The 24,533-nt window shown below is 38.7% G+C and overlaps 2 protein-coding genes and 1 long non-coding RNA gene across 4 annotated transcripts; 1 reads left to right on the top strand and 2 right to left on the bottom strand.

The window, feature by feature from the left end:
* Positions 1–4,890: 4,890 nt before the first annotated feature.
* Positions 4,891–9,090, bottom strand: LOC103709581 (putative transcription factor bHLH041). 2 transcript variants are annotated; one of them, XM_008795017.4, is made up of 8 exons: positions 8,886–9,090; positions 8,670–8,795; positions 8,389–8,494; positions 8,271–8,285; positions 8,104–8,166; positions 7,312–8,001; positions 6,424–6,795; positions 4,891–5,427 (listed from the first exon to the last, which is right to left on the bottom strand). In XM_008795017.4, exons 1-8 carry the CDS (start codon positions 9,005–9,007, stop codon positions 5,338–5,340), a joined length of 1,584 nt encoding a protein of 527 aa, XP_008793239.3. In that variant the 5' UTR covers positions 9,008–9,090; the 3' UTR covers positions 4,891–5,337. The 2 variants fall into 2 exon arrangements, with proteins under 2 accessions (XP_008793239.3, XP_038986346.1); XM_039130418.1 differs by having other exon boundaries at positions 8,670–9,090.
* A 7,490-nt stretch (positions 9,091–16,580) lies between these two features.
* LOC103709580 (ent-kaurene oxidase 2-like) lies at positions 16,581–21,115 on the top strand. Its single transcript, XM_008795016.4, has 8 exons — positions 16,581–16,756; positions 18,048–18,208; positions 19,089–19,250; positions 19,382–19,522; positions 19,661–19,915; positions 20,025–20,183; positions 20,258–20,452; positions 20,555–21,115. Exons 1-8 carry the CDS (start codon positions 16,621–16,623, stop codon positions 20,891–20,893), a joined length of 1,548 nt encoding a protein of 515 aa, XP_008793238.1. The 5' UTR covers positions 16,581–16,620; the 3' UTR covers positions 20,894–21,115.
* Positions 21,116–22,470: 1,355 nt separating this feature from the next.
* LOC120112058 lies at positions 22,471–24,533 on the bottom strand. The gene is made up of 3 exons (XR_005513564.1): positions 24,225–24,533; positions 23,350–23,398; positions 22,471–22,587 (listed from the first exon to the last, which is right to left on the bottom strand). It is a non-coding gene; the product is annotated as an uncharacterized LOC120112058 (long non-coding RNA).

Here is a 24,533-nt window from a genome sequence, read left to right as displayed (position 1 = left end):
GCTCAATTCTGGTGGAATATCCAAACAAGCCTAAATTGAAATCGAGGTGAGGGAATACTTTTCTTCCCTCTCTCATCCATCTTGGATCTTATGAATCATGAATCTGACGTTCTTTAACGAGTCTGATTAGTGCAAGAACTTGAATTTTTGCGGTAGTACTTGAGAAAGCCCCATCTTATCAATAGTCGATGAAAGACATATAAAGCAAGAAACGAGTATATTGTACACCGAAGATAAAGGTATAGATCAATTTTGAAAATCATTTCAACACCTTCGAAGCATGAAGCATGTATGAATTAGTGTTCGTTAATTTTAAGAAAGGTTTGAACCTCTTCTATGATGCTAGGCTTCAACTTACTCTTCACGAAGCTGACCTTTTTCTTCAGGGACTGGGTACCTTGCAATCCTCTAGGTGCAATTAATCTAGACAAGTCAGCGGTTCTTGTTTGACATAATCAACTTAGCCCATTAGATGAGGAAGGCTGAGAGCCATGTCCTTTAGAGGAAAGCAAGAGGCCATACCATAAGACTAATTCGGTTGAGAGGCATATCTTTTAGGGGAAAGCAAGAGGCCATGCAAGAACACCAAGGGCGCATTTGGTTCGCAACTAGAATCGAAAAAATTATGCATTTAGCTCGTGAGTGGAATTGGAATCAGAATGGGAGTTGGATTGGCATACTAAAGAAGAATCGGAATTGAGCTTTGAGAGATTGGAGCATTCCATTCTCTCTTAAAATAGGAATCAAATGAAACTTCCTCCAACCAAACAGATGAAATAGAAGCCACATATTTCTATTTTCATTTTAGAGTCCAACTTTCTTCGGCCAAATATACCTCAAATTTTTTATCCAGAATCTCCCACTCAAATTCATCCATACGCGACTTGCAGAGGCCAACTAGTCCAAGTCTTTTTTTCTATATTTTGGGAAAACGATTGGCCATCTTCTCATTTCATGATTTTTTTTTTTTTTTGTGACTACATTCTGGCCACTTGCGTAGGCCAACTAGTCCATGTCCTTCTTCTATATTTTGAGAAAACGATCGCCCATCAACTCATTTCATGACTTGTTTCTTAATACATTCTGACCATAAGAATGGACCTCAAGTTGGGATTACTGATGAGGTTTTAGTCATTATGCGACAAATGACAATAAGCAATTAAATCACCCGGATGAAAGGACAAATCAGCATTCGAAAGCGTGCACATCGCAAAATTCATCAATTGCTGACCGCGTAGTGAAATGAAGACATTAATTGCTGGTGATTTGGACACAGAGGGGAACATTTGTTCCATATATGTTGTGAAGCGATTGGGTCAATGTGGACGCTCGGTCAGGTTTGATGTCCACTCTTTCTTCTCCAATTTGCACATGTGCTAGATATTTTTCTTTACATGTTCAAGGCCAGGATTCGTTCTTAAGATTGTCACGAAAATTTCTTGTCATTGAACGATTCCCTGTTTCGCAAGGTGGTCCCTGTGTTTCCGCAAAAAATATTGTTTTTATATTAATTTACAACGAGAGATATAGTCAACAAAAAGGTATAGCAAGCTACCTGACATGTTGAAGAACAAGATAATAAAATTCAAATTTTTCAAGGAAGGTAAGATTCTGCACGGTTTTTCAAAGAGTCCAAATGAATGCATTCAAATTTCCTTGGATTTGGCACTACTTCTAAGAATTTATATCCTATACCATGCGCACCAGTGCACCATGCTAAATCGTACATCTCAATTCATGTGAGCCCTATGCAATGCATTAGTCTTGGATTGCCGCCTGTGCACCTCCTTTCGGTTTGTTCCTGTGGTGCACTGCCGACATGGTGCGCGTTGTGCAAGGTATAATTTCTCAACCTTAGCTAATAAGAGTTTTGCAAGGATTGTACAATATAGTGAATTCGGGTGTGTGTAGAGTTCCTAGGCATACATTAAGAGGCATGCCTCCCCTATGGAGCTTTAAGTAGGTGCCAAGTGATAAGGCTAGAAATGCTGGGTCTAATACACCTATGGGTTTGGATCCTTTACGGTTCGATTTTTGTGCCGTAGAATTTGGTACCACGGATAATTGTCGCATCATCCATCTCAAAGATGAACGGCTCTCATTTATCCTAAAAACGGTGCATTGCCAAGATAAAGAAGAATCGCCTATCTATGAGATAGATGATGGGGTGGCTATCCATGATGATATCATACTTTATGGTGCAAAAGTTGCACAGTAGAAGTTCTTTTTTGTATGCCTACAAGCCTACTTGCAGAAGAGGAATGCTCAGTGCACATGCTATATATGTTAACGAATCTATTGAGTTTAGATCTGGTTAGATCGCCATGATAGGATAGCTCGATCCGGATCATCTAAGATTCAGATATGAGAGGGAGTGATTATGGGAATGTAAGAAACTACCATATAGTTTCTCCTTCCCTTTCTCTCATACATCTGAGTTTTTTCAAGCTCAATTCACGTCTGAAACCTTCTATCAGCGCTTCTAAGTATTTCAAAACAGAGGACACCAAGGAAAAACTCTACTTCATCTTGTTTTAGCACATAGAGCATTTGCACCATGGATTTTGTATGCTTTCCATTTGTAATTGCACACGGAAGAGCGCATGGTTCGACCCCTCAAGATTCTAGGAATTCCATACTTTGCATACTTTTGAGTTTAACTCTCAAAATTTGGAAATGTATTCGATATTCCCTTCATAAGCCATCCAACAACTTGAGTATATGCATGGCAGGATTTCACAGACCTAAAATCTGTATTGCTGACAAAGAATAATAATTCCTCCCATGCAAAACCATTCAAATTAGATGACAGCTAGTTTTTTCGAGGACTCACAACCCACATTATGTATGCTTTTGATTTATTAGTGAGGCCGACACCCAGTGCCTATAAAAGAGGAACTATGCATGGATCCATGGTATAAATGCTTTTAAAGTGCTTAGTTATGGATACACTTTGAAGGTGACTCGTTCAGATGCTAGACCTTTATGTGCAACGAAGCCAAAGACATCATTTTTTTTTCCTGCGCTAAATCATCCACTCCTATCTGAATCAGACCACAAGAGGGTTGTGTCGGATTGACATTCTAAAAATATATATATATATATGTGCCTTGATTTTTGAGTGAGACACCCATGAAGTGCCTACGAGGGAAGATTTTTGCGTATAGTATCCAGGTATGAATGCTTTTGAATTAAGTAATCATTTATGAACTTCGACTACAACTCATTTGGACATGACAGACTGTGCTGTGCCACAGTGCCAGCAAATTCTTACAGCTTATCACGTAAGTCTATCCACCACCAGCAGACAGCTGGTTTTATAGAGACTTTGCACCAAGCATCATAAGCCCTATATTTATGAGTGAGGTTGTCTTCCATAATAGCGTTGTGCATGAATCCATTATAATATAAACCATTTTGATGTTAATAATAATTTAGAGGTCGCAACCTTATGTGTTTTATATCAAATATTTTCGAGTCGCATATATGTTAGCCTTGCTCCTCCGCGAATTCCCGGTAGATCCATGTTCCTCCATCCCAGAAGTCACAATTTTAGATTGCCTTCACTTCTCCTCGCCTATTCGTAGCATTTGCTTGTGTTATGTGTTTGGGACTTTGTGTTAGGGCGTCTACACCAAAAGAAGGGAAAGTATTAGAAGTACAGTACTATCTTATTAGTGATGGATTGCTAGGCCATGGAAAAGTAGAAGCAGCCATGTTGTTGCTTGAGAGGAGACAGCTTATCATTCTGTATACTTTTCCTTGCAGTTCCCAGTCCATCAGGGCACGAGATTGCTCTATTTTGCCTGCATGTAGTCTTTGTCTTGATTGGAAAGCCATACGAGTGGGAGTACGAGTTTAGACTAGAAGTCATATTAGATTTTTGCAAGTTGTAGGATGGTTCCAAAATGTGTGTGTGGGACGTTCCCTTTAGTCGACCAATCTAATATTTTCAAGAAGAGCTATGCCTTTTGAGTCTTCAGTGACTTCTAAGTTACTGACTTTCCAATCAGACGAACATTTCCTAAATCGCTTTGGAAGTCTAGGGCCTCTAGGCTAGGGTGGGCTTTGGAGAAAGCTAAAGCTTGTCGACTCGATCGTCTCCTGACCACAAGTGAAGTCTAGGCTACGATTGGCTTCATTTATCTATATGCATGTTTGCTTTTGGCAAGCGACCCATGCAGTTCTCCACAGCTAATTGTGTTCGTACGTGCAGCTTGTATGTCTCCGTGCCTGCGTGTATGAGAGACAATCTAGATTTCATAACGTAGAGTTCTTACTCGGCCTCAAATTGATGTGGTACGTTCTCGTGAAAATTGGTGGTTCCAAGCTTTAAAGTTGTTTGATTTAGAATTATCTATGTACTCTGAGGATAATGCTTCAATATATAGGAATTTTTGTTAACTGGGATACATGGTAGGTGGCAACTAGGAGTTATGCTCATTTTCGACTATGTATGTATGTGTGTGTGTGTGTATGTTTGTATGTGTATATATATATATATATATTAAAAGGGAGGTTCTATCTTGGCAAAACTCTTCATTTGCCATGGCTCTTCTTTCGCCACCTGTATACAGGGTCCCCAGCAGTCGCTTACATACTTCAGCAAGGATGTAATTTCTAAGTATTTTCTATGTAGTGGCCAAGCTTGGGACCATGATGTTTGACTAGGGATAGAGAAAGGTGACGCAGTGGGTGGCCAAGCATGTGCTACAGATGAAAAGAGGCCCCAAAAGACAAAGTAACCTCATATACAATTACTTCCAGCCAGTCAAATTCGCCGTCGCAAGGCCTCTTAAACAACAAGATTTAATCACCAATCATCATGCAAAATCTCACACTAAAACAGTCTATATGCCTGAAGGAACAAAGCGATTACCAAAAAAAAATTATATATGTATAATATTCTATTTCTCAGTCAAATCCTCCATCTCGAGGCATTTTTACGTAAACAACAGACATTTAGTCACCAAACTACATCGAAATTTTTATACTCAGCACTCCCGTACACCTAATTGTTAATTAAAGGACAAAATTTTAGGCAACACGTGGAAATTATAGCTAAGGAGAGGTTTCCATCCTTCACTGCTCCCTGATAAGTTTAGACCCATTCAAAGGGCTCTTCATTAATGTGGTCAAGCCGCCAGAAGAGCGACCAACCATCTCCATCCAAATTTTGGAGTCCGAGAATCTATTGGCTTCTTTGTCCAGATCTTCCATCTTTGAATAGAATCGGATTCCATGTAGCTCCTTTAATTTGCTTTAAACTTTGCTCAAGCAATAGGACTGGGTAAAGTGATAGGTCAAAATTGATGGCCAGCCTCCAGAGAACGAAGGTCAGGGAGTCGTGGCTGCTGGTCGCGCCACCACAGCATCAACCGCCCTGGTCACAGCTTCCTTGAACAACTCCTCGACCCAATCACTGGCCTGTGACATCAATAGCAGTACACAAAAGCATTACTTCTTTTGTTTTTTTAATATAGATTAGACTAACCCTTACTTGATTATTAGTATGTTTCATTATGTATTAATAATAAATATGTATTAGTATGTTGTTAGTCATGGAATGCATGACCAGAAAACTCTTGAGTTGTTCCGGTCATCATCTGTTCTTAATTCAAGCAACGAATGGGCGTCAACCTATCAATAAATATTCCGTGGTGCTTGATTAGTTGGACAGCCAGAAAAAAAAAAAATCAGGTGGCTAAGAAGTTGGGAAGCATAGAACCGGCAAAATACATTAGCCTGATCAAAAGATCAAAGATCACGTTAGCTTGTAGATTAAAAATTGATTCAGTTGAAGGGACTACATGTTACATCACAGTAGGAAGAAACTGGCGAGCTGTTCAAACCTGGCTAAATTGTTTGATGGGACAGTCAAATTTGTGATACAAGGTATAGTTGTTTGTTATTGACCCAGCCATGGACAGCCATCCGGTCAAGGAAAGAAAATTCCGAAAAAAGTTGAAAACGATTTCATGAAGAGGGCCCACCTAAAAATGCATGTCCTAAAACTTTGGGGCAATGTTTTTAGCTTTGCATAAGATAAGATTAGTTTAAGAACTTTATCCCACTCTCCAAAAAACGTAATGCTTCGGTACATTTTATTCTGCTTAAAAAAAATACAAAGTTCGTTACATTATTTGCTGCTCCATATCCCTTCTTTCTGGAGGTCTCATTAACAAAAAAAATTAAGCATAAACTCTTAAGAATATGAATTACTTTAGTTTGTAATTCAAACCAAATATCCCGTAAATATGTCAAAATTTTGAAATAAAATATTTAGAAGTGAAAAAGAAAAAAAATCTCATCAAATTGGTAGTTCATCAAGTCTTTTTAGCATAAGATTAACAAGAATTAATATTGGCAAGGTAACTTCCAAAACAATGCTATCAAATGACGGATATTTGTAACTATACATACCTGAACCTGTAATGTGAAGTTTAAGCGTGCAAATGTATTCGCTTGTGGTAAACCCGTGCTTGCATCCACTGATACCAAGCTGATATCTCCCATCTCTTTCAGGCATTCAAGAATGTGGAGAACTAAATCTATCATATTACATTCTACCCTAACTGTAACTCTAAGGTTGATTCTTTGGGCATGCGACGTTGATTCGGAGGCCCTGGTAATCTGAACTTCTACTGTTTCGGTTGAAACACCAACTTCTTTAGTTTCATCAGCAGGCTGAAGTTGCATTTCTAGCATCCGGTGTCTTTCTTCAAGCTCAGAGATTCGAGCTTTCAAAGTATTCACAAACTCCCTTGCGTTGGAAAGCACTGACGCCTTGTCCTTCTGTTGGGAGAGAAAAAGAAGGAACATATCAAGAGATTGTTCATTCAATAATTTGCTGCTGTCTAACAACAAGTATTCTTATTTTTTCTACAGATCAACTTGTCACAGAAAGGTATAACAAGTATAAGATGTGACACCAAAATATATATTAAAAGCCTACAATGTCGATGAAATGAAATCAATGTCAAGGATTTCTTCTGTAGAACAGGCGCCAATTTCCATACTTCTTCTCAACAAAAACGTTCTCCTCCTGATCAAGTTGCCGCAAATAGACAGAACAAACATGAAACTAATATCAAACTGAATTATGGATCCCCTAGTTACTGTCTTACATGAAACTTCCTTCTACTGATCAGGTTGTCAACAGATAGGTAAAGCAATCATATTTTGCTATGAGCATATAGTGTGCATATATGAATACAATTCTTGTCGTGGAACAAAGGTTGTCTTTATATGATACACTTGCTTGACATCATGTTAAGTTAAAAGAAGTTTTAGTTAGAAATATATGCATACCTTTGTACATGGTGGAAGCAACATTCTGAGTGCATGAAAGCTCTCATTAAGCTTCTCTCGGCGTCTGCGCTCTGATATCATATGGTGCAACTGGTTGCTCGCCGTCCGTGGCTCCTGCATTCGACGTTCATATCTCATCTGATATATCCTTCTTAGGATTGAAACCGCCGTTTTCACCATCTTCTGTCCATGCACCGCTGGGTTGCGTCCGACATCTGGAGCGAGAGCTGGGTTATAGGGCTCAAATGCCCCTACCGGTCGGCTCCTTCGGCTCTGCTGGGCCTGATCCTGGCGCGGAGACTGGTAATTAAACAACGGTGGAGGAGAAGAAGAAGTAGAAGGTGAAGAGATAGCGGCAAGCATCGCTCTCGTGATCGCTGCATCGTCGTCTGCAGGAGTTGGAAGCTGGACATTTCGGTGGCGGCTGTAGCCCTGCATGATGGACATTTGGTGTGGTGGAACCAGTAACGCTTGCTCTCCACCCACCTCCCGCGGCATGAAATGAGCACCCGCCTTGGTGAGTAGGAGGGAGGAGTACTCCGGACTTCCCACCGACAGAGATCGGAACGAGGAGGATGATGATGAGGGCCCGCCCTGGTCGGGTGCTGGGAATGGATCCCCTAGAAGGGAACGTTGGATGCATTCCTCGGAGAACACTTGTTGGATGCTCATTTGCGTGTACATCTGCCCCTGCATTCCATTTAGAATAAATACAACTGGATGTATTAGAGCGGAGATCGAAGTGGTGATATAACAATCGATCTTTGGCGAAATGTGAAGTAAATTTATTACATTACTCAACGTCGCCATCCCCAATTCAATCTCCCCGCTTCTGCATCCCATAAAAACAGCTGTCTGTTTGGAAACAACAGTCCATTTCATTGTTGGGTTATATGCTTTTCAATTACTTTCAAGATAAATAACAAGAATGGTTTGTGACTCTACTATTAAGTACGAACCTTAATTCCAGCTTCCTGATACAATGGAAACATACCCAGAGTAAGCATCTCCATGACAAGCGAATGATACAGAAAACGGAAGCACCCCACATCTCTCCTCACTTGCTGCAGCTCTTACCTGATAGAACTGCCGCTGGATCTGCATGGAAGCCGAGATCATTAGCTCCGACTCCCCTAGCTCCACATATGTCAACCCTCCCTTGTAGGCCGATCCAGGGACACAACTTGAAACAGAAAAAAAAAATCAAACCCATATCAGCAAAACAGAACTTATGCATCGAGCAAAACACACACACATATATTATATATATATATATATATATATATATATATATATATATATATATATATATATATATATAATTTTATTTCAAGAACTTTTTACCGCATAAATAGTACCTGCTGTCGATGCTGAAGAGGGAATTCCGGTAGGCCTTGAAGAGCTCCAGGGAGACGCTGCCCGACGGAGACCTCCAATGGCTACCGTCGTCCTCCTGGTGCCATCCATCCACGGAGGCCAGGTGGCTGATGGAAGTGTCACCGAGAATTAAGTGGTGAAAGAGGGGAGATGGTGGAAGAAGGACGGCGGAAAGGGGAGAGGAGAGCGTGACATACTTGGATTGGTGGGGGAGCGGACTCCACAGGCAAATATACGAACATCCAAGTATCCGCGCTGCGCTCTGGAGGAAGCGCCCGCGGGCCTTGGCGCTAAGGAGAAAGACGAAGTCCATGATCATTGATCAGTGAGATGGAGGGGCAGGGGGGCATATAAGCCTCAGCTCTGGAGGTGTGGTTTCTCCCTGCTCCTCCCTCTCATACGTCCCACTCCACAGATAAACCATAAGAGAGCATCGGGCAGCCAGAAGCATTCAGAAGGAGAAAAGTAGTCGTTCAAAGTCATCTTTCGCAAGGGTTTGAAAAAGAGTCAAACCAGGAGATAGAGTTTTTTTTATTTTTTATTCTCTCTCCCTCTCAAAAAAAAAAAAATTGTTCTCATTTTCTCCTTCTTGAGGTCACAGATGACTAACGCCTCACTGTACCCATAAAAGAAAAGGTCAAACTCGGAGGCAGTGAGAGAGAGAGGGTGGGGGTTACCATCCAGGGAAGCAACCTGACCTTGGTTAATCCAAACATAACCTGGACGGCCCATAGTTTCAGTCTGATTGAATCAACATCCACCCAATCTAAATCAAGACAACCTCGGTTCTGATTGGAGATCTGGTAAGCCCAAAAATGAGCTATGTTGACTAAGGGCTCCAAATATATATATATATATATATATATTTCTTTATAGTAAAGTTCGTAAAGTGACTGAGTCTAAAGCCTACTTACAGCCAACCAAACCCTGCTTCTCCTAGCATAACCCAATCTGAAATTTCTTTAAACAGAAAATTTTGGAATTAGGTCAGGTTTGATTGGAGTTAAATGTAATTACATCATTGATTGATTTAGGTGTAGGTTGGCGCTTTGATGTAAGAGCTTGGCTCTTAATCTAGACCAATTCGCCCAACTTGTATCATGTCACTATTCCATATTTTCGGGTATTGTTGTCCCCTCTTTATCCCATTTTTGTTGCATGCACTCGAAGTCTATAAACCTTGCAAGTGTTGTGCGGATGCATGCATAACCCATAATAACCACTAGTGCCACTTAGTCGAAGGGGTCAGGGTTGTATAACCCTTCTTTCGCATGAATCCATCATTGAATTACCTACTGTATAGATCTCAAAGCACTGTAAATCCAATTATTCATGTACAAGCACTTATGTAGGGGGATAACAGTGTAAGGGTAGCCATTTTTTTGCCCTGGTACAATTACCAAACTTTCAAAGATATTTCTTTTCCAACACCTCTAAACTATAAGTTTTTTTTGGTAAGAAGACAATTTGTTGAATTATTCTAGATAGGTACATCGATCCTACCTAGCTCGCCCATCATGATATGCTTAGTAATATTGTTTTTAAAATAATACTCTTAACATGATATGTTGCCATTGTAAGTTGTTATTTGCTATTATAATGGCTTTGAATTGACGTGGTTGCCTTTAGAAGGTTGTTCTTAGTGGCATTGCCAATTAATAGCAAGGATCCTGAATGTCAAGAGCAACAAAGAAACCACGCACCAGAGTAATGAAAAAAATGGGTCGGAGTTGTATCCTTCACGCGAAGGAAGGATACACCTTCCTTCTCCCAATTCTATCGTTGGATCATTCATTGGTTGGCTGGTTGCTTTAAGATATGTGCAAGTAGATGAATGATAGAGTTCGAAGTGCTTCAAGATTTGTGAGTAGGTGATCTGATAGTAGATTTGCATGAAGAAAGGTGCATCCTTATTTTGCTCGAAACTTACAATCCCGTCCCAATAAAATTGGTATGTTATGATATGAAAGTCGAATTAATAGATTAAGGATTAATTAATTTGAGAAATTTATTTTGTGTTGTTACGTGGATAAGTGCAAGTGGCAGCCAATTGGTTGCCTAAGAGTATAGGAGTGATTGATTTTAAACTATATGAAGTTCAAGTTTGATGCATATAAAATGTTTTTCTTTAATGATTTTCTTCATTGCAGATGCCCCTAATGGTGTTGGCGAGAACAAGCTGACCCCGTCGGGGCAATGAAATAGATATTGGAATTTTATGAGATGTAGTTACCGTGGGACCAGTGTCAACGCACTCTTTAGCTAATTTTCGTATTAGTAATTTAGTGTATGGCCGGGATCAAAAGAGTAGCAATTAACTTAGGGAGCATATGATCTTGTATAGTTAGTTTCAAGAAGCAATCAATTGTTTGACGAAGAGCAAAGACTCATCATGTTTAAACTGCAATTTTTTTGGGGGTTGGTGCATGTAAAATATTTCTTCAGCAACATTAACAATTGCTTTGGCTTTAAATGATGTCGTGAACGAAGAAATAAAAATAGCATTTTACAGCATGTGTTGGTTGGCCGTTTTGTTAAAGTTAGCATGACAATTATAATTAATTTACTTATGAAAAGCCATTGATTAAAAAGTTTGAAAAGCAGGTGAACTATTCTTTTGATTCATTGTATTCACGAAGCAGTCAATTTATGCACTCTATTGTTTAAGATTGATGCATATGATGCTGAATTGTTTTCTTTTGCTCTAGTGTTGAACATTGGAGGGTCGTCCCCATAGCCCAACCTGAAACTGGGCCGGCCTTGTTTTGGTTTAGGCAAGGTCGGGTTGGGTTTGGGCTGAAAATCCCAACCCAATCCCGACCGGGCTAAAATTCAAGGTTAGATTCGGGCTGAGATATTTGGTATCCCAACCTCACACAAGCTCCAACATAAATATTATATATATATATAGATGTCTCTCGATTTTCGAAGATCTCACTAGTTTTTTATTAACTATCCAGAATTAGGATCCACATTATACTTACATATTGCCATTTCTATTTAAAAGGAAGCTTTTGACAACAAGGAGACTCATATCCTCCTTCTTTATTAGACTTTCCTCCCTCATGGATTTGGGCAAAGTCTTCACACTATCTTTGTGAAAGGAGTAAGCATTACATCTTTCATCATGAGTTACCCCTTGGTCATATTGCCAAGGGTGACGGAGTAATGTATTGCAAGGATTCATTGGTGTTACATCGTACAGAAGGTTGTTAATATAAATATCACAAATAGAAAAATTTCAATGTTCAGACTTGGTTACTTCATTGCCTTTTTTTGAGCTAAGCAATTTTGTATGACCAGAAATTCTTCTTCGCTTCTAGATTGAACTTATCGACAACTTCTTGAAATGCAATATTTTCGTATGATCCACTATTAATGTTAACGTTGCAGACACATTCGCCAACAATGTGGGTGCAAAAGATATTGGTTCAAAGCCAATTCTCTTCTTCAGCTTTAGGTGCATATATTATAGAGATCGAAGGATAAGGCTTTAGCCTTAACTTGCTTCAAGCTTGATGATAGGCTCATCATCCAGCTCATCATCTATATCAGCAAGGTAGACTTTAGTAATAAGGCATTGGCAAGGACACTCGAAAAATATATTGTCCTATATCTCTACAAGTATAGCAAGATCATAGTGTACATGTCGCGTGGCATGACTCGTGAGGACTCGCATCGCTCAAAATTATGATGTAATACTTGGTTGCTTAGTGGTGACCTCATGGCAATGATAGGTTGGGCAATTGTAGTGCCCTTGAAAGAAGAAGGGGTAGCATGCGTAATATCACATGCATCGATAGATTTTTTTCTTGTCATCTAGGGTCATCGTAGCTTCTTCTTTATATAGAGTGCCTTATGGTAGGCATCATTTCCATATCACATAGTATGACCGGCGGTATCATCAATTTACTTTGGCAAACTATGTAATATTTAGCTTTTGATTTGATTTTGTACACCCTTGTGTTTTACTTTTCACAAATTTTCTCGCAAACATTTTATTCGTACGCACAGATAAATTAAGTTGCTATTAAAATATAAATTACCTTAAATATATCTAACAAGCAAATATTCCAAATTTGCATCTTGGGTTGGGCACGCTCAAACATTTGGCCTAGGTGACTAAAGATGCTTTTGTTTTGTGTACGTGAGGATTAATAAATTATAAATTATTATTTTTATAAATATAATATTTTTCTTTATAAATATTCAAATTAACTATCTTGCTGTACCAAAATACAAAGTCATTGTTTGCCCTATCAAATTGTGGCAGCTCATAAAATAGATAGAGTCCAACTACTTCATTGAATTTATTGGATCATGTCATATTATTCATATGATACGAAGGAAGTTGATTTACAACTAATTATTCATCTTTCTTCCAAAGCTGACACTTGCTTCCATCTCCCCTTGACAAATAGCAGCAACCATTAGATCTTTCTTTTTGGGACCAGCCACTAAATTAAAGGATATAGCAACCACGCCCGGCTCACCCGGGCGGCAGCGCCCATGCCGCGCCTGCAAAAAGTAAGCACAGGCATCATCCTCTCACGTACTTTGTTGGGATGCAAATTATTCACTTTTGTCCCGTTCCTCCCATATGCGGGAGATGGAGGAGAAGGAGGATGACGAGGAAGAGGAAAAAAATAAGATGAGGAGAGAGCTTTAGAAAGAGAGAACGAGAGATCGATGGGAGAGACGGACGATGACGAAGCTTCATCACGGATTATTTTTTAAAAAAATTAAAAAATATTTTTTTTCAAATAAAATTACAATGATAAATAAATAAATAGAAAAAAAATATATTTTGATCATAAAAAAGTCAAGACCGATTTGGGTTCTTTATTTTTTTTTTTGTTGGGACTCCTTCAAATTTTCAAAATATAAAAGAGATATTTTCTGTAATTATAATATTTTATCATATATATTTTGATAAAAAATATGAATCAAAATAGTTTTTTGGGTGTATGTTAAAAGTAATTTTTTTAAAGAAACTTCATTTTGGAGTTTTTTCCAAAAAAAATTTAGCTTCCTAGCAAAGTAAAAACAGCTTTTCAATTTTTACTAAATTTTTTTATTTTATTTAAAAATAATTTTAGAGGATCAGAAAATATTTTTTGGTCAATAAAAATTTGCTAGATGGGCCTAAATCAAAATGGAAGCACGCTAGGCTTACCTGGGCGGCAGTGCCCATGCCACATTCCTGCCGCGGTGAGTGCTCTTCATATAGAAGGCAAAAAGTAGGCACATGCATCATCCTCCCAAGAACTTTGTTAGGATGTCAATTATCCCCTTTTGTCCCGTTCTTCCTACTCTCCTCCCTAATGCTGAATTACACAGTCGGACTGCCTCATTGCTACGTCTGGCATAAGATATCACGGATAGAGATAGAGATAGAAAGAGAGGGGGGATAGAGAGAGAGATGGAGGATGATGAGAAAGAGAGAAAAAAAAAAGGAGATAGCTTTTAAAAAAAAGAACGAGAGTTCAATGAAGAAGAAGAAGGATGATGAGGCTTCATCACAGATTATTTTTAAAAAAACAGAAAATAAAACTTAAAAAAAAAATTTCTCCAAATAAAAATCAAAATGATGGATAAATAAATAGAGAAAAAAATATCTTGATCACGAAAAAGCTAAGGCCGATTAGGGTTCTTTGTTTTTCTTTGCTGGGACTCCTGCAAATTTCTATAATATAAAACAAATATTTTCTGTAACTATAATATTTTATCATGAGTAGTTTGGTCCAAAAAAAAATTTATAAATCAAAACAACTTTCTTGTATATATTAAAAGTATTTTTTCAAAGAAGCTCAATTTTGGAGCTTCTCTCAAAAAATATTTTACCTTTCTAGCAAAATTAAAATAGCTTTTCAATTTTTTTATTAAATATTTTTTATTTTATTTAAAAATAATTTTAGAGGATCAAAAAATATTTTTTGGTCAATAAAAATTTGCTAGATGGGCCTAAATACCGGCTCACCCAGGCGGCAATGCCCATGCCACGCTCTTGCCGCGGTGAGTGCTCCACGTATGGACCGCAAAAAGTAGGCGGAGGCATCGTCCTCCCAAGAACTTTGTTAGGATGTCAATTATCCGCTTTTGTCCCGTTCTTCCTACTCACCCCCCTAATGCTGAACTGCACAGTCGGACTGCCTCCTTGCTACGTCAGCATGAGATATCACAGATAGAGATAGAGATAGAGAGAAGGGGGGATAGAGAGGGAGACGGAGGATGATGAGAAAGAGAAAAAAAATAAGGAGAGAGTTTTTTTAAAAAAAAGAATGAGAGTTCGATGAAGGAGAAGAAGGATGACGAGGCTTCATCACGGATTATTTTTAAAAAAATAGAGAATAAAACTAAAAAAATATTTTTCTCCAAATAAAAATCAAAACAATGGATAAATAAATAGATAAAAAAATATCTTGATCACGAAAAAGCCAAAGCCGATTAGGATTCTTTGTTTTTCTTGCCAGGACTCCTACAAATTTCTGTAATATAAAAGAAATATTTTCTGTAACTATAACATTTTATCATGAGTATTTTGGTCCAAAAAAAAATTTATAAATTAAAAAAGCTTTCCGACATATCTTAAAAGTAATTTTTTAAAAGAAACTCTATTTTGGAGCTTTTCTCAAAAAGCATTTTAGCTTTCTAGTAGAATTAAAACAGCTTTTCAATTTTTTATTAAATATTATTATGTTTTAAAAAAATAATTTTAAAAAATCAGAAAATATTTTTTTGGTCACTAAAAATTTGCCAGATGGGCCTAAATACCGGCTCACCCGGGCGGCAGTGCCCATGCCACACTCCTGCCGCGGTGAGTGCTCCACGTATGGACTGCAAAAAGTAGGCAGAGGCATCGTCCTCTCAGGAACTTTGTTAGGATGTCAATTATCCGCTTTTGTCCCGTTCTTCCTACTCACCCCCCTAATGCTGAACTGCACAGTCGGACTGCCTCCTTGCTACGTCGGCATAAGATATCACAGATAGAGATAGAGATAGAGAGAAGGGGGCATAGAGAGGGAGATGGAGGATGATGAGAAAGAGAAAAAAAATGAGAGAGTTTTTTTTTAAAAAAAAGAATGAGAGTTCGATGAAGGATAAGAAGGATGACGAGGCTTCATCACGGATTATTTTTAAAAAAAAGAGAATAAAATTAAAAAAATATTTTTCTACAAATAAAAATCAAAACAATGGATAAATAAATAGATAAAAAAATATCTTGATCACGAAAAAGCCAAAGCCGATTAGGGTTCTTTGTTTTTCTTTGCGAGGACTCCTACAAATTTCTGTAATATAAAAGAAATATTTTCGGTAACTATAACATTTTATCATGAGTATTTTGGTCCAAAAAAAATTTATAAATCAAAAAAGCTTTCCGACATATCTTAAAAGTATTTTTTTAAAAAGAAACTCTACTTTGGAGCTTTTCTCAAAAAGCATTTTAGCTTTTTAGTAAAATTAAAATAGCTTTTCAATTTTTTATTAAATATTATTATTTTTTTAAAAAATAATTTTAAAAAATCAGAAAATATTTTTTGGTCACTAAAAATTTGCCAGATGGGCCTAAATACCGGCTCACCCGGGCGGCAGTGCCCATGCCACGCTCCTGCCGTGGTGAGTGCTACACATATGGACCGCAAAAAGTAGGTGGAGGCATCATCCTCTCAAATACTTTGTTGGGATGTCAATTATTCGCTTTTGTCTATCCCGTTCCTTCCTACTGCCCCACCCTTACACTGACTGCACAGTCGGACTGCCACGTTGCTATGTCGGCATCAGATATCACAGGGACCCACCAGATACGCCACAGACGGTAAGTTTGTGAGAAAATCCGTAAGCTGAGTTGTCGCCATATTTCCCTTATCCTTTCTATATGGCCTGCTATAAGAAACCACCATCCGCGGAGTGAGAGCAGAGGCCACTCGACTAATGGATGCCGTTCTGGTGTCTCTGCGGAACACTTCCGCTGGGGTTCTTACGTCCCTCCCTCTCGGCCTCCTCACTGTGGCCATCGTCGTCGGAAAGCTTCTTATCGGTGGGAGACGAAGCTTGAAGCGTCCCCCAGGTACCCTGGTCTTCGCCCTATGTCCTGTTCTTCTACGTTGCCATATTTCCCATTCCATGATTCTTTGGTTAATTTTCACAAATGGGTTTTTCTTTGATATTTTCAGTGATTTGCTGTTATTAGTTGACTTGGATGCCGGTCTAATCAACAGGTTTTTGTGGTAATTGAGTTTTCTAATGTAAAATAAACAGAAGTTTGCATAATGCGTTCACATAAAAGGAAGCTAACTGATCTTCTAAGAGGCTTATTGGGAACTGAAGAATGAGGGCAATCTCCGTCTGATCCGAAAAAATCTTTGCTTCCGTTATCTTTTGGAAGGCTTACGCTCCATAGAAACTGTCTGAAAAAAAAAAACCGAATATTTTACATGGTATTTTTTTTTATCGAAAAATCAATCTAATTGATTTCGTATCTTGCTCGATGAAAAATGGGTCGGGTTTTATAGGATTAACAAATCTATAGAACTTAAGGAATGATGGAAAGAAATAAAAAAAAAAAGAAGGAAAAAAATGGAAATGAAATAAAGAATAAAGCCAAAAAAAATAAATAAATAGAAAAAAAAGAGTAAAAGATAGAAGAGCCTAAATTTTAAATGAATAAATTCAAACTCGAAAAAGATCTTTCTGATTGTCGAAAAATGATGTCCTTTATTGAAGGCTTCTTTCCATTCATTCTTTATTTAAAGAATTATTTTTGTGCTTACGTTATTTACTTTCGCATCCTTTTCTCATTAATTTTCTTTTATCCCATAATACTATCAAAATCGCGGTTTTCTGAACTGAAGAATGGAACCTTATATAATCAATAGAATAGAACAACATCTTTAGTAAAAGCGAGAGGGGTTAGGTCAGAAGCATCATGCACGTACTTCAATCCAAACAAGCAATAAACAATATGAATCTGTTTTTCTTTCTATTCTATAAAAAAAATAAATTAAACAGTCAGGGCTAAAGCACATACATATGGAGATGTGCAAAGGACCGATATGCCAGTTAGATGATAATAATTATCCAGGTCTGCCGGCGGTATTCGATTGAAATAGTGCGGTACGAATTACTTTCATATTTTATAAGATCTGTATGAAAACCTGTGAAGCAAAGGGAGGAAATCAGGAGGGAAAAGGAAAAAAAGAGCAACAGAGTATGCTGTAATTGAGAAATTAAAATCTTGTTCATGAAAGAATTGTGAGGATATGGCGTTAATTTCTGTGCCTTTGTCAGGTTTGGTTTGGTTTTGTTTTGTTTAGTTTTTCCCGAGTGGTTTCTGAATTGGGGCATTTTTGTTGGCGCAGCTGTCCCTGGGCTACCTTTGATTGGGAATCTGCATCAGCTCAGGGAGAAGAAGCCGCACCAGACCTTTGCGAAATGGGCCGAAACTTATGGGCCTATCTACTCCATCAGAACAGGAGCCTCTACCGTGGTGGTCCTCAACTCAGCCGAAGTTGCCAAAGAGGTATGCCGGCGCTCCCCTTCTATTTTCCGTCTACGATCTCCACGGAATTGTCTGCTATTGTGGCTGGCTTTTGGCATGCAAATTTCGTTCAACGAGAGAATTTAGGTTTCAACAGAACCGAATATGTAGTAGATACCTGTTAAATAGTAGGCAATTAGAGAAAAAATTTTGTGAAAATCCGTACGAACGTGTGTTTAGTCCCATATCAGTTATTTACTAGATAGATCTTGGATATTTATACAATCAGTTATGCGCTGGGTAGATTTTGGATACTTATATAAGATTAAAGAATTCAAATAATATTTTCTGACTAGTTTTTTTAGATAAGGTTCTGAGTTGTTACAAATGGTATTCGAGCGAATCTAGCCCATAATCTGTGTAAATTAGGGGATACTGCACCACGGATTCAGTGGGGTTGACTACGGGTCGATCGTTGTGTTTGTGATTAGATTTGAATGAATATGAACCCTTAGCCTGGCGAGGACTTCAGAGCTTAAACGGAATGAGTATATGAGGACCCGTGCAGATGTGTGTTTAGTCCCATGTCGTTTGAACCTTTAGCATCAAGAGGACGTCAGAGCTTAAATGGAAGTAGTATGTAAAGATTTGTGCGGACGTGTGCTTAGTCCCACATCGGTTATTCATTGGATAACCTCCTGGCTAATCTTTTTGGATAAGGTCATGCCTTATTACAACTTTAGATGAACCGGACGCATCTTTAATCTATCCAAGCTATGGATTAAAGATAACAATGGAACGAACGCTTTCCCATTCGAAGTGCTTCTGCTGCAAATAAGATTATTGGTTTGCCGAAATGTTTATCACTAATGACGTCGATTTGCTCTGCTGGCGAGGCATGACATTGTTTCCTTTTTTTCAGGCAATGGTGATTAGATTCAACTCTATCTCGACTCGAAAGCTTTCAAATGCGCTGACATTGCTCACTTCCAACAAATCTATGGTTGCCACAAGTGACTATGGCGAGTTCCATAAGATGACGAAGCGCTATATCCTCGCCAGCGTCTTGGGAACAAATGCTCAGGTTTGCAATATGCCAATATAAGAGATGTTCCTTTGACCATAGATGCATATAAAGCACATGTAGGATGATTTTTTCTTTGTTTCACAAAACTTCTATAAGCTAAAATGATGTTCTGTGCTATCCAACATCAGAAGCGATATCGTGGCCTCAGGGAGACCATGATAAATAACATCGTAAATATGCTGCATTTGGAGATAAAGGACAATCCTCAAAGTGCAGTGGAGCTCAGGGAGCCGTTTAAGATTGAGCTTTTCCGCTTAGCCTTGAAACAAGTAAGTCTCGCCATGGAGTACGACCCATAACGTACGTCTTTTGTCTGGGGATGTACTTATGGCGCTATGAGAACAGGCTACGTTATTTAGAGCTTAGAATCGCACTGAAAACTTTTGAAACACCTGAATACCTTGCAGGCTCTTGGCAAGGATCTAGAATCTATTTATGTGGAGGAGCTGGGGCGGGAGATGTCGAAAAAAGAAATTTTTGATGCCTTAGTCACCGATCCGATGATGGGTGCAATAGAGGTAGACTGGAGGGATTTCTTCCCGTATCTAAGGTGGGTTCCTAATAGGAACATGGAAATGAAGATTCAGAGAATGGTCACTCGCAAGAGAGCAGTGACAAGGGCCCTGATCAATGAACAGAAGAAACGCATTGCACTTGGAGAGGTCTTCTTCATCCCTCCATGCCTCTCTTCTTGCAAGTTCTCATATTTTTTCGCAATTACACTCCAGTTTCAGAACGTCAAACGTGAATGTAATTGTCATCAATATACAGGCAATAAACTGCTATCTGGACTTTCTACTCTCTGAAAACACACTGACAGAGGAGCAAGTCGCCACCTTGATTTGGGAAGCAATAATTGAGGCCTCTGACACAACTTTGGTCACAACAGAATGGGCTATCTACGAACTTGCTAGGAATCCGAAGTGTCAGGTAACTGGCAAAGCACATCTTGTTAGCTTTTCCTGTTGTGTTATCTCTGCCTTGTTTATCTCCTTCATCTTCAGGATCGCCTTTATCGTGAAATCCAAGAAGTATGTGGTTCCAAGATGGTTACCGAGGAACACCTGCCGCAGCTACCATACTTGAATGCTGTTTTCCATGAAACTACGAGGAGGTATTCTCCTGTTCCTGTTGTTCCTCTTAGATATGCCCATGAAGACACCCAACTAGGTGGCTATGACGTTCCGGCTGGGACACAGGTGAGAGTTCTAAGCAACGCAGAGCTTTTACAAATCTGCTTGTTGATTTTGTAGTGTTACATGGGTTGTCTCATGAGTCATGACGCTTGCAAATTTTTGCAGATTGCCATCAATCTTTATGCATGTAATATGAACAGAAAGGACTGGGATGAACCTAAAGAATGGAAGCCCGAGAGATTTCTAGGGGGCAATTTTGAACCAATGGACCTGCACAAGACGATGGCTTTTGGAGCAGGAAAAAGAGCATGTGCTGGATCTTTGCAGGCAATGCTAGTTTCTTGTACAGCCATTGGTAGATTCATACAAGAGTTCGAGTGGAGACTGAAAGAAGGAGAGGAAGATAACATAGACACTGTTCAGCTCACCACCCACAAACTTCATCCTATGCATGCATACATAACCCCAAGAGCAATGAATCGTTCAGGACTGCAGTCATCCTGAATCATTCTCTGCTTTTTTCTTCTTATGCTTTTCTGATTACATGTGTGTTAGCATCTTTGTTTCATTAAGCTTATCAAACAAATACTGGTGTTCCTGGTCTAGAATTTCATATGAAATATGATGTAATTCTGTGTATATTGCAGTTTTCAGGCTATTTAGCAACTCTGCCCACTGGCCGATTTTATTTGTCACCTTAATGAATTATCCAGATTTATTGGCATATTTCCCTGGTATTCTTTAATTACAAAAAAAAATCCTAGTATTTTCTCCAAAGTGTATTTTTATCATGGTTATGGGTTAATATGATACCAAAAATTTCTGCTGAACATCCCTGTCATACTTTTCTTATGTTGCATGCAGATAACAGAAATAAAGTGTTCTTGCAATTATAACCAAGCACCTGGTTTCATGCTTTCTTTATTATTATCGCACAAGAAATCCAAATATGATCATGCCAACTTGGGAAACCAGATTGTGCTTGATCTTGAGGCTAGATTGTTTCCTTGGTCCTGGTCCATATTTCTTTACCGTTTATAAAATGGAATTAGTTTGATTTTCACCTAATTTCAAGGCCATAAAAAAGCTGGAGACTGTCAGGAGATCAAGAATTTGGCGAGGCGGAGTCGAGAGCTTAAAGGCAAACGTAAAGCCAGTGACAACCTAATTTGTGGCTAAATGGGGGCAACTAAGCATATGACAGCTATAATACTAGTCCTTTTCTAAAGATTTTGACCACCAGAACTGCCAAGTGCTAACTGGTTTGCTTTTGCTTCATCTTTAGCCGCTTCATATGGTTTATTTTGTCCATTCAGGATCATAGGAGATATAGATTTCGATCCTTGCCCTTATGTCCGCTACATGTACATTTAGGATCGGCTATCAAACTTAGGCAAAATGGATTGGCTTATAGATTGCAGACAATGCAAATTTCAGCTCTACAGTTCTAGCAGCCAATTGAGGAGAGATTATGGCGGTCCAAATGGCGGAAATCAAATTAGTCTCAACAATAACTTTCCCCAGAAATCAGAAGTAGAGAAGAAAACCGAAAGCGAAGATCGAGGACATAGTCCCTCTTTCTTTGCTTTAGACTGATTCTCCAGAATCATTAATATACTTCCATCGTTCATTTATTTGACAATTCTCTTGGGACATCCTTTAACTTGGACAAGATTTTAGCAAAGGCAGATAGATCTTTGTTTTGGTAGAGCAAACACCAATCATTGAAAAGGCTACTGTCTTCCCACATTGCGGATGCAATAGAGGAGTTTTTGTGTAAGAAGATTCTGAAGAGATTGCAACAATCAATATGAAAACAAATTTCTGAAGGTCCTTCCCAAAGAATTTTGCTTTCCAAGGTAAACAGAGACCAATAAACCTGTTTGGAGGTTGTAATACATACAAATTCTGACCGATGACATTCCAAATTGTTCTCGAAAACTGGCATTGGGCAAAGATATTGTCACGCCCCAAATCCGGATCATGACACGGCCGTGCTATTGCAATCTTATGCACACAATAACACGAAGCCACTTAAAATTTCGTAATGAAATAAATAGTTTCATTTACTAATGTCATAACATTGTTCATGAAGTTGGAACAGTACAGAGCTTCTAAAATTTAATTATTACATAATATTTTCAATTACCCCAACCCTGAATAACACCAAGCTCCCTGCTCCTAGTAGTCTTATTCATCTGTAGAAAAAAAATAGATGAAAAGATATGAGCTACACAGCTCAGTAAGTAACCATGTACTATCTTATTGGATCAAGTACAATTATGCCAATGCAGTGATAAAAAAAAAAATAACAGTTGTAGTAAAATAAAACATTTTATAGATGATATACACAAATCAGGTCATAAAGCAATGCATGATCCATCCATGAAAGTTCATAACCATGATAATGCAAGTCATATAGAAATATTGCCATTTATCCATACTTTATAAAACATACTCTCAGACGGATGTGCTGCTATGGTCACTATAATCCCGTGACAGGGCCTGTTAATCTTAGTCGACTAATTCTGTTATTCGTTACCAACTTTAACCCGTTGGCAGAGGGCCTGTTATTCTTTGGATGCTAGCTCCAGGGTGTCGACTGGCCTCTATTTCTAGAGGTGGTCATAGCTACCTGAGAGTTCATAAATCATATTCTTTTTCTTTCATAAATCATAATCATCATAAATAGGTTGGAAAATGATAAATGGCATTATATAATTTAAAATGCATAAACATGCCTCAAATATCATTTTTCATGCAGTCTAACATAATCATAATTTCATAACTCATACATCATCAAATATTCATGAAGGATGCTCTTTAATCAAATTCATGTATCACATGCAATCATATACTTGATCCTAATTTTGAGGAAAATATATCATAAGCAATACATTTTCATAATAATGAATAAACAGTAATTTAAAAACTTTAAGATCAGTGCTAAGGTTACTTACATTGATTCGCTCACGAATCCCTAAGTACAGTTGGGCAACTCCACTGTACCTATTAATATCATATAAAATCAATTATTTGCTATTCTCAACTTTACTATTTATTTTATTTTATTTTATTATATTTATTTATTTATTATTATTATTATTTTATTTCTTTTCTTTTCTTTTTTTTTTCTTTCCTTTCTTTTTTTTTTCTTTTCTTTTTCTTTCCTTTTTCCTTCTTTTTCTTTTTCTTTCCTTTTCTTTTCTTCTCTTCCTGTTTCTTCCCGAAGCTTCTCCCTTGCTTTCTTCTTTTTTTTTTTTTCTCCTCCTCTTCTCTTCTCCCGACTCCTCCTTCCTCTCTTCTCCATTCTTCTCCCACGAAGGGACGAGGGCGAGGTCTGCAGGAGCTGAACCATGGCCGGCGGCGTCCATGGCGATCGACCCTCTCCTTTTTCCCGCGGAGGAGACGCGCACGGGAGAAGAAGAAAAGCCGCGGCAGTTGGCCTTCTCCTTCTTCTCTTTTTCTTCTTCTCTTCTTTTCCTTTCACGATTCATTAGATCTTCCCTCTTTTTCCGCGAAGCAAAGGGGGAAGACCTCCATGCCGGATCGCTTGGGAGGTGATCGGCCGAGGCCGATGACGCCCGCGACCGGCCAGCAGCGCCCGCAGGACGGCTGTGGCTGAGCCTGCGGCCGCTTCCCGCGATGGATCCGCCGTCGAAGACCACAGGTAAAGCCCTTCCCCTTCCCTTCCTCTTCTTCTTCTTCTTCTTCTTCTTCTTCTTCTTCTTTTCTTTTCTTTTCTTTGTTTTTTTTTTTTTTGTAATTGATCTATCCTCCCATGTGGATCGGGAGAAGGAAATGCAGGAAAGAAAACAGGTGGTTAGGGGCTTACCTGGCTTCGGGGATGAACTGCGACGCCCCTCTCCGGCGGCATCAACGTGGGTTCAGAAAACCCTATCGCTGAGGAAGGACGTTCGAAGCTTTTATAGCCCCCGAAGAGTTAGAGGCCGCAACGGCCAATAGGCCTGGCCCACTGGTCTAGCTGTATGCGGGCCGGTTAATGAACTGGGCTCTCACATTCTTCCCCCCTTAAAAGAAATTTTGTCCTCGAAATTAACTTACTTGGAGCTTCAAACTTTGAAGGTATGTAACCATCATATCATTCTCGAGCTCCAAAGTAGTCTCGCTCAGAGAGTGCTTA

This window comes from Phoenix dactylifera, chromosome 9 (genome assembly GCF_009389715.1).
Source record: "Phoenix dactylifera cultivar Barhee BC4 chromosome 9, palm_55x_up_171113_PBpolish2nd_filt_p, whole genome shotgun sequence".
Taxonomy (NCBI): domain Eukaryota; kingdom Viridiplantae; phylum Streptophyta; class Magnoliopsida; order Arecales; family Arecaceae; genus Phoenix; species Phoenix dactylifera.
The sequence above is the reverse complement of the archived record's forward strand: the minus strand, read 5'-3'. Positions and strand labels throughout refer to the sequence as shown.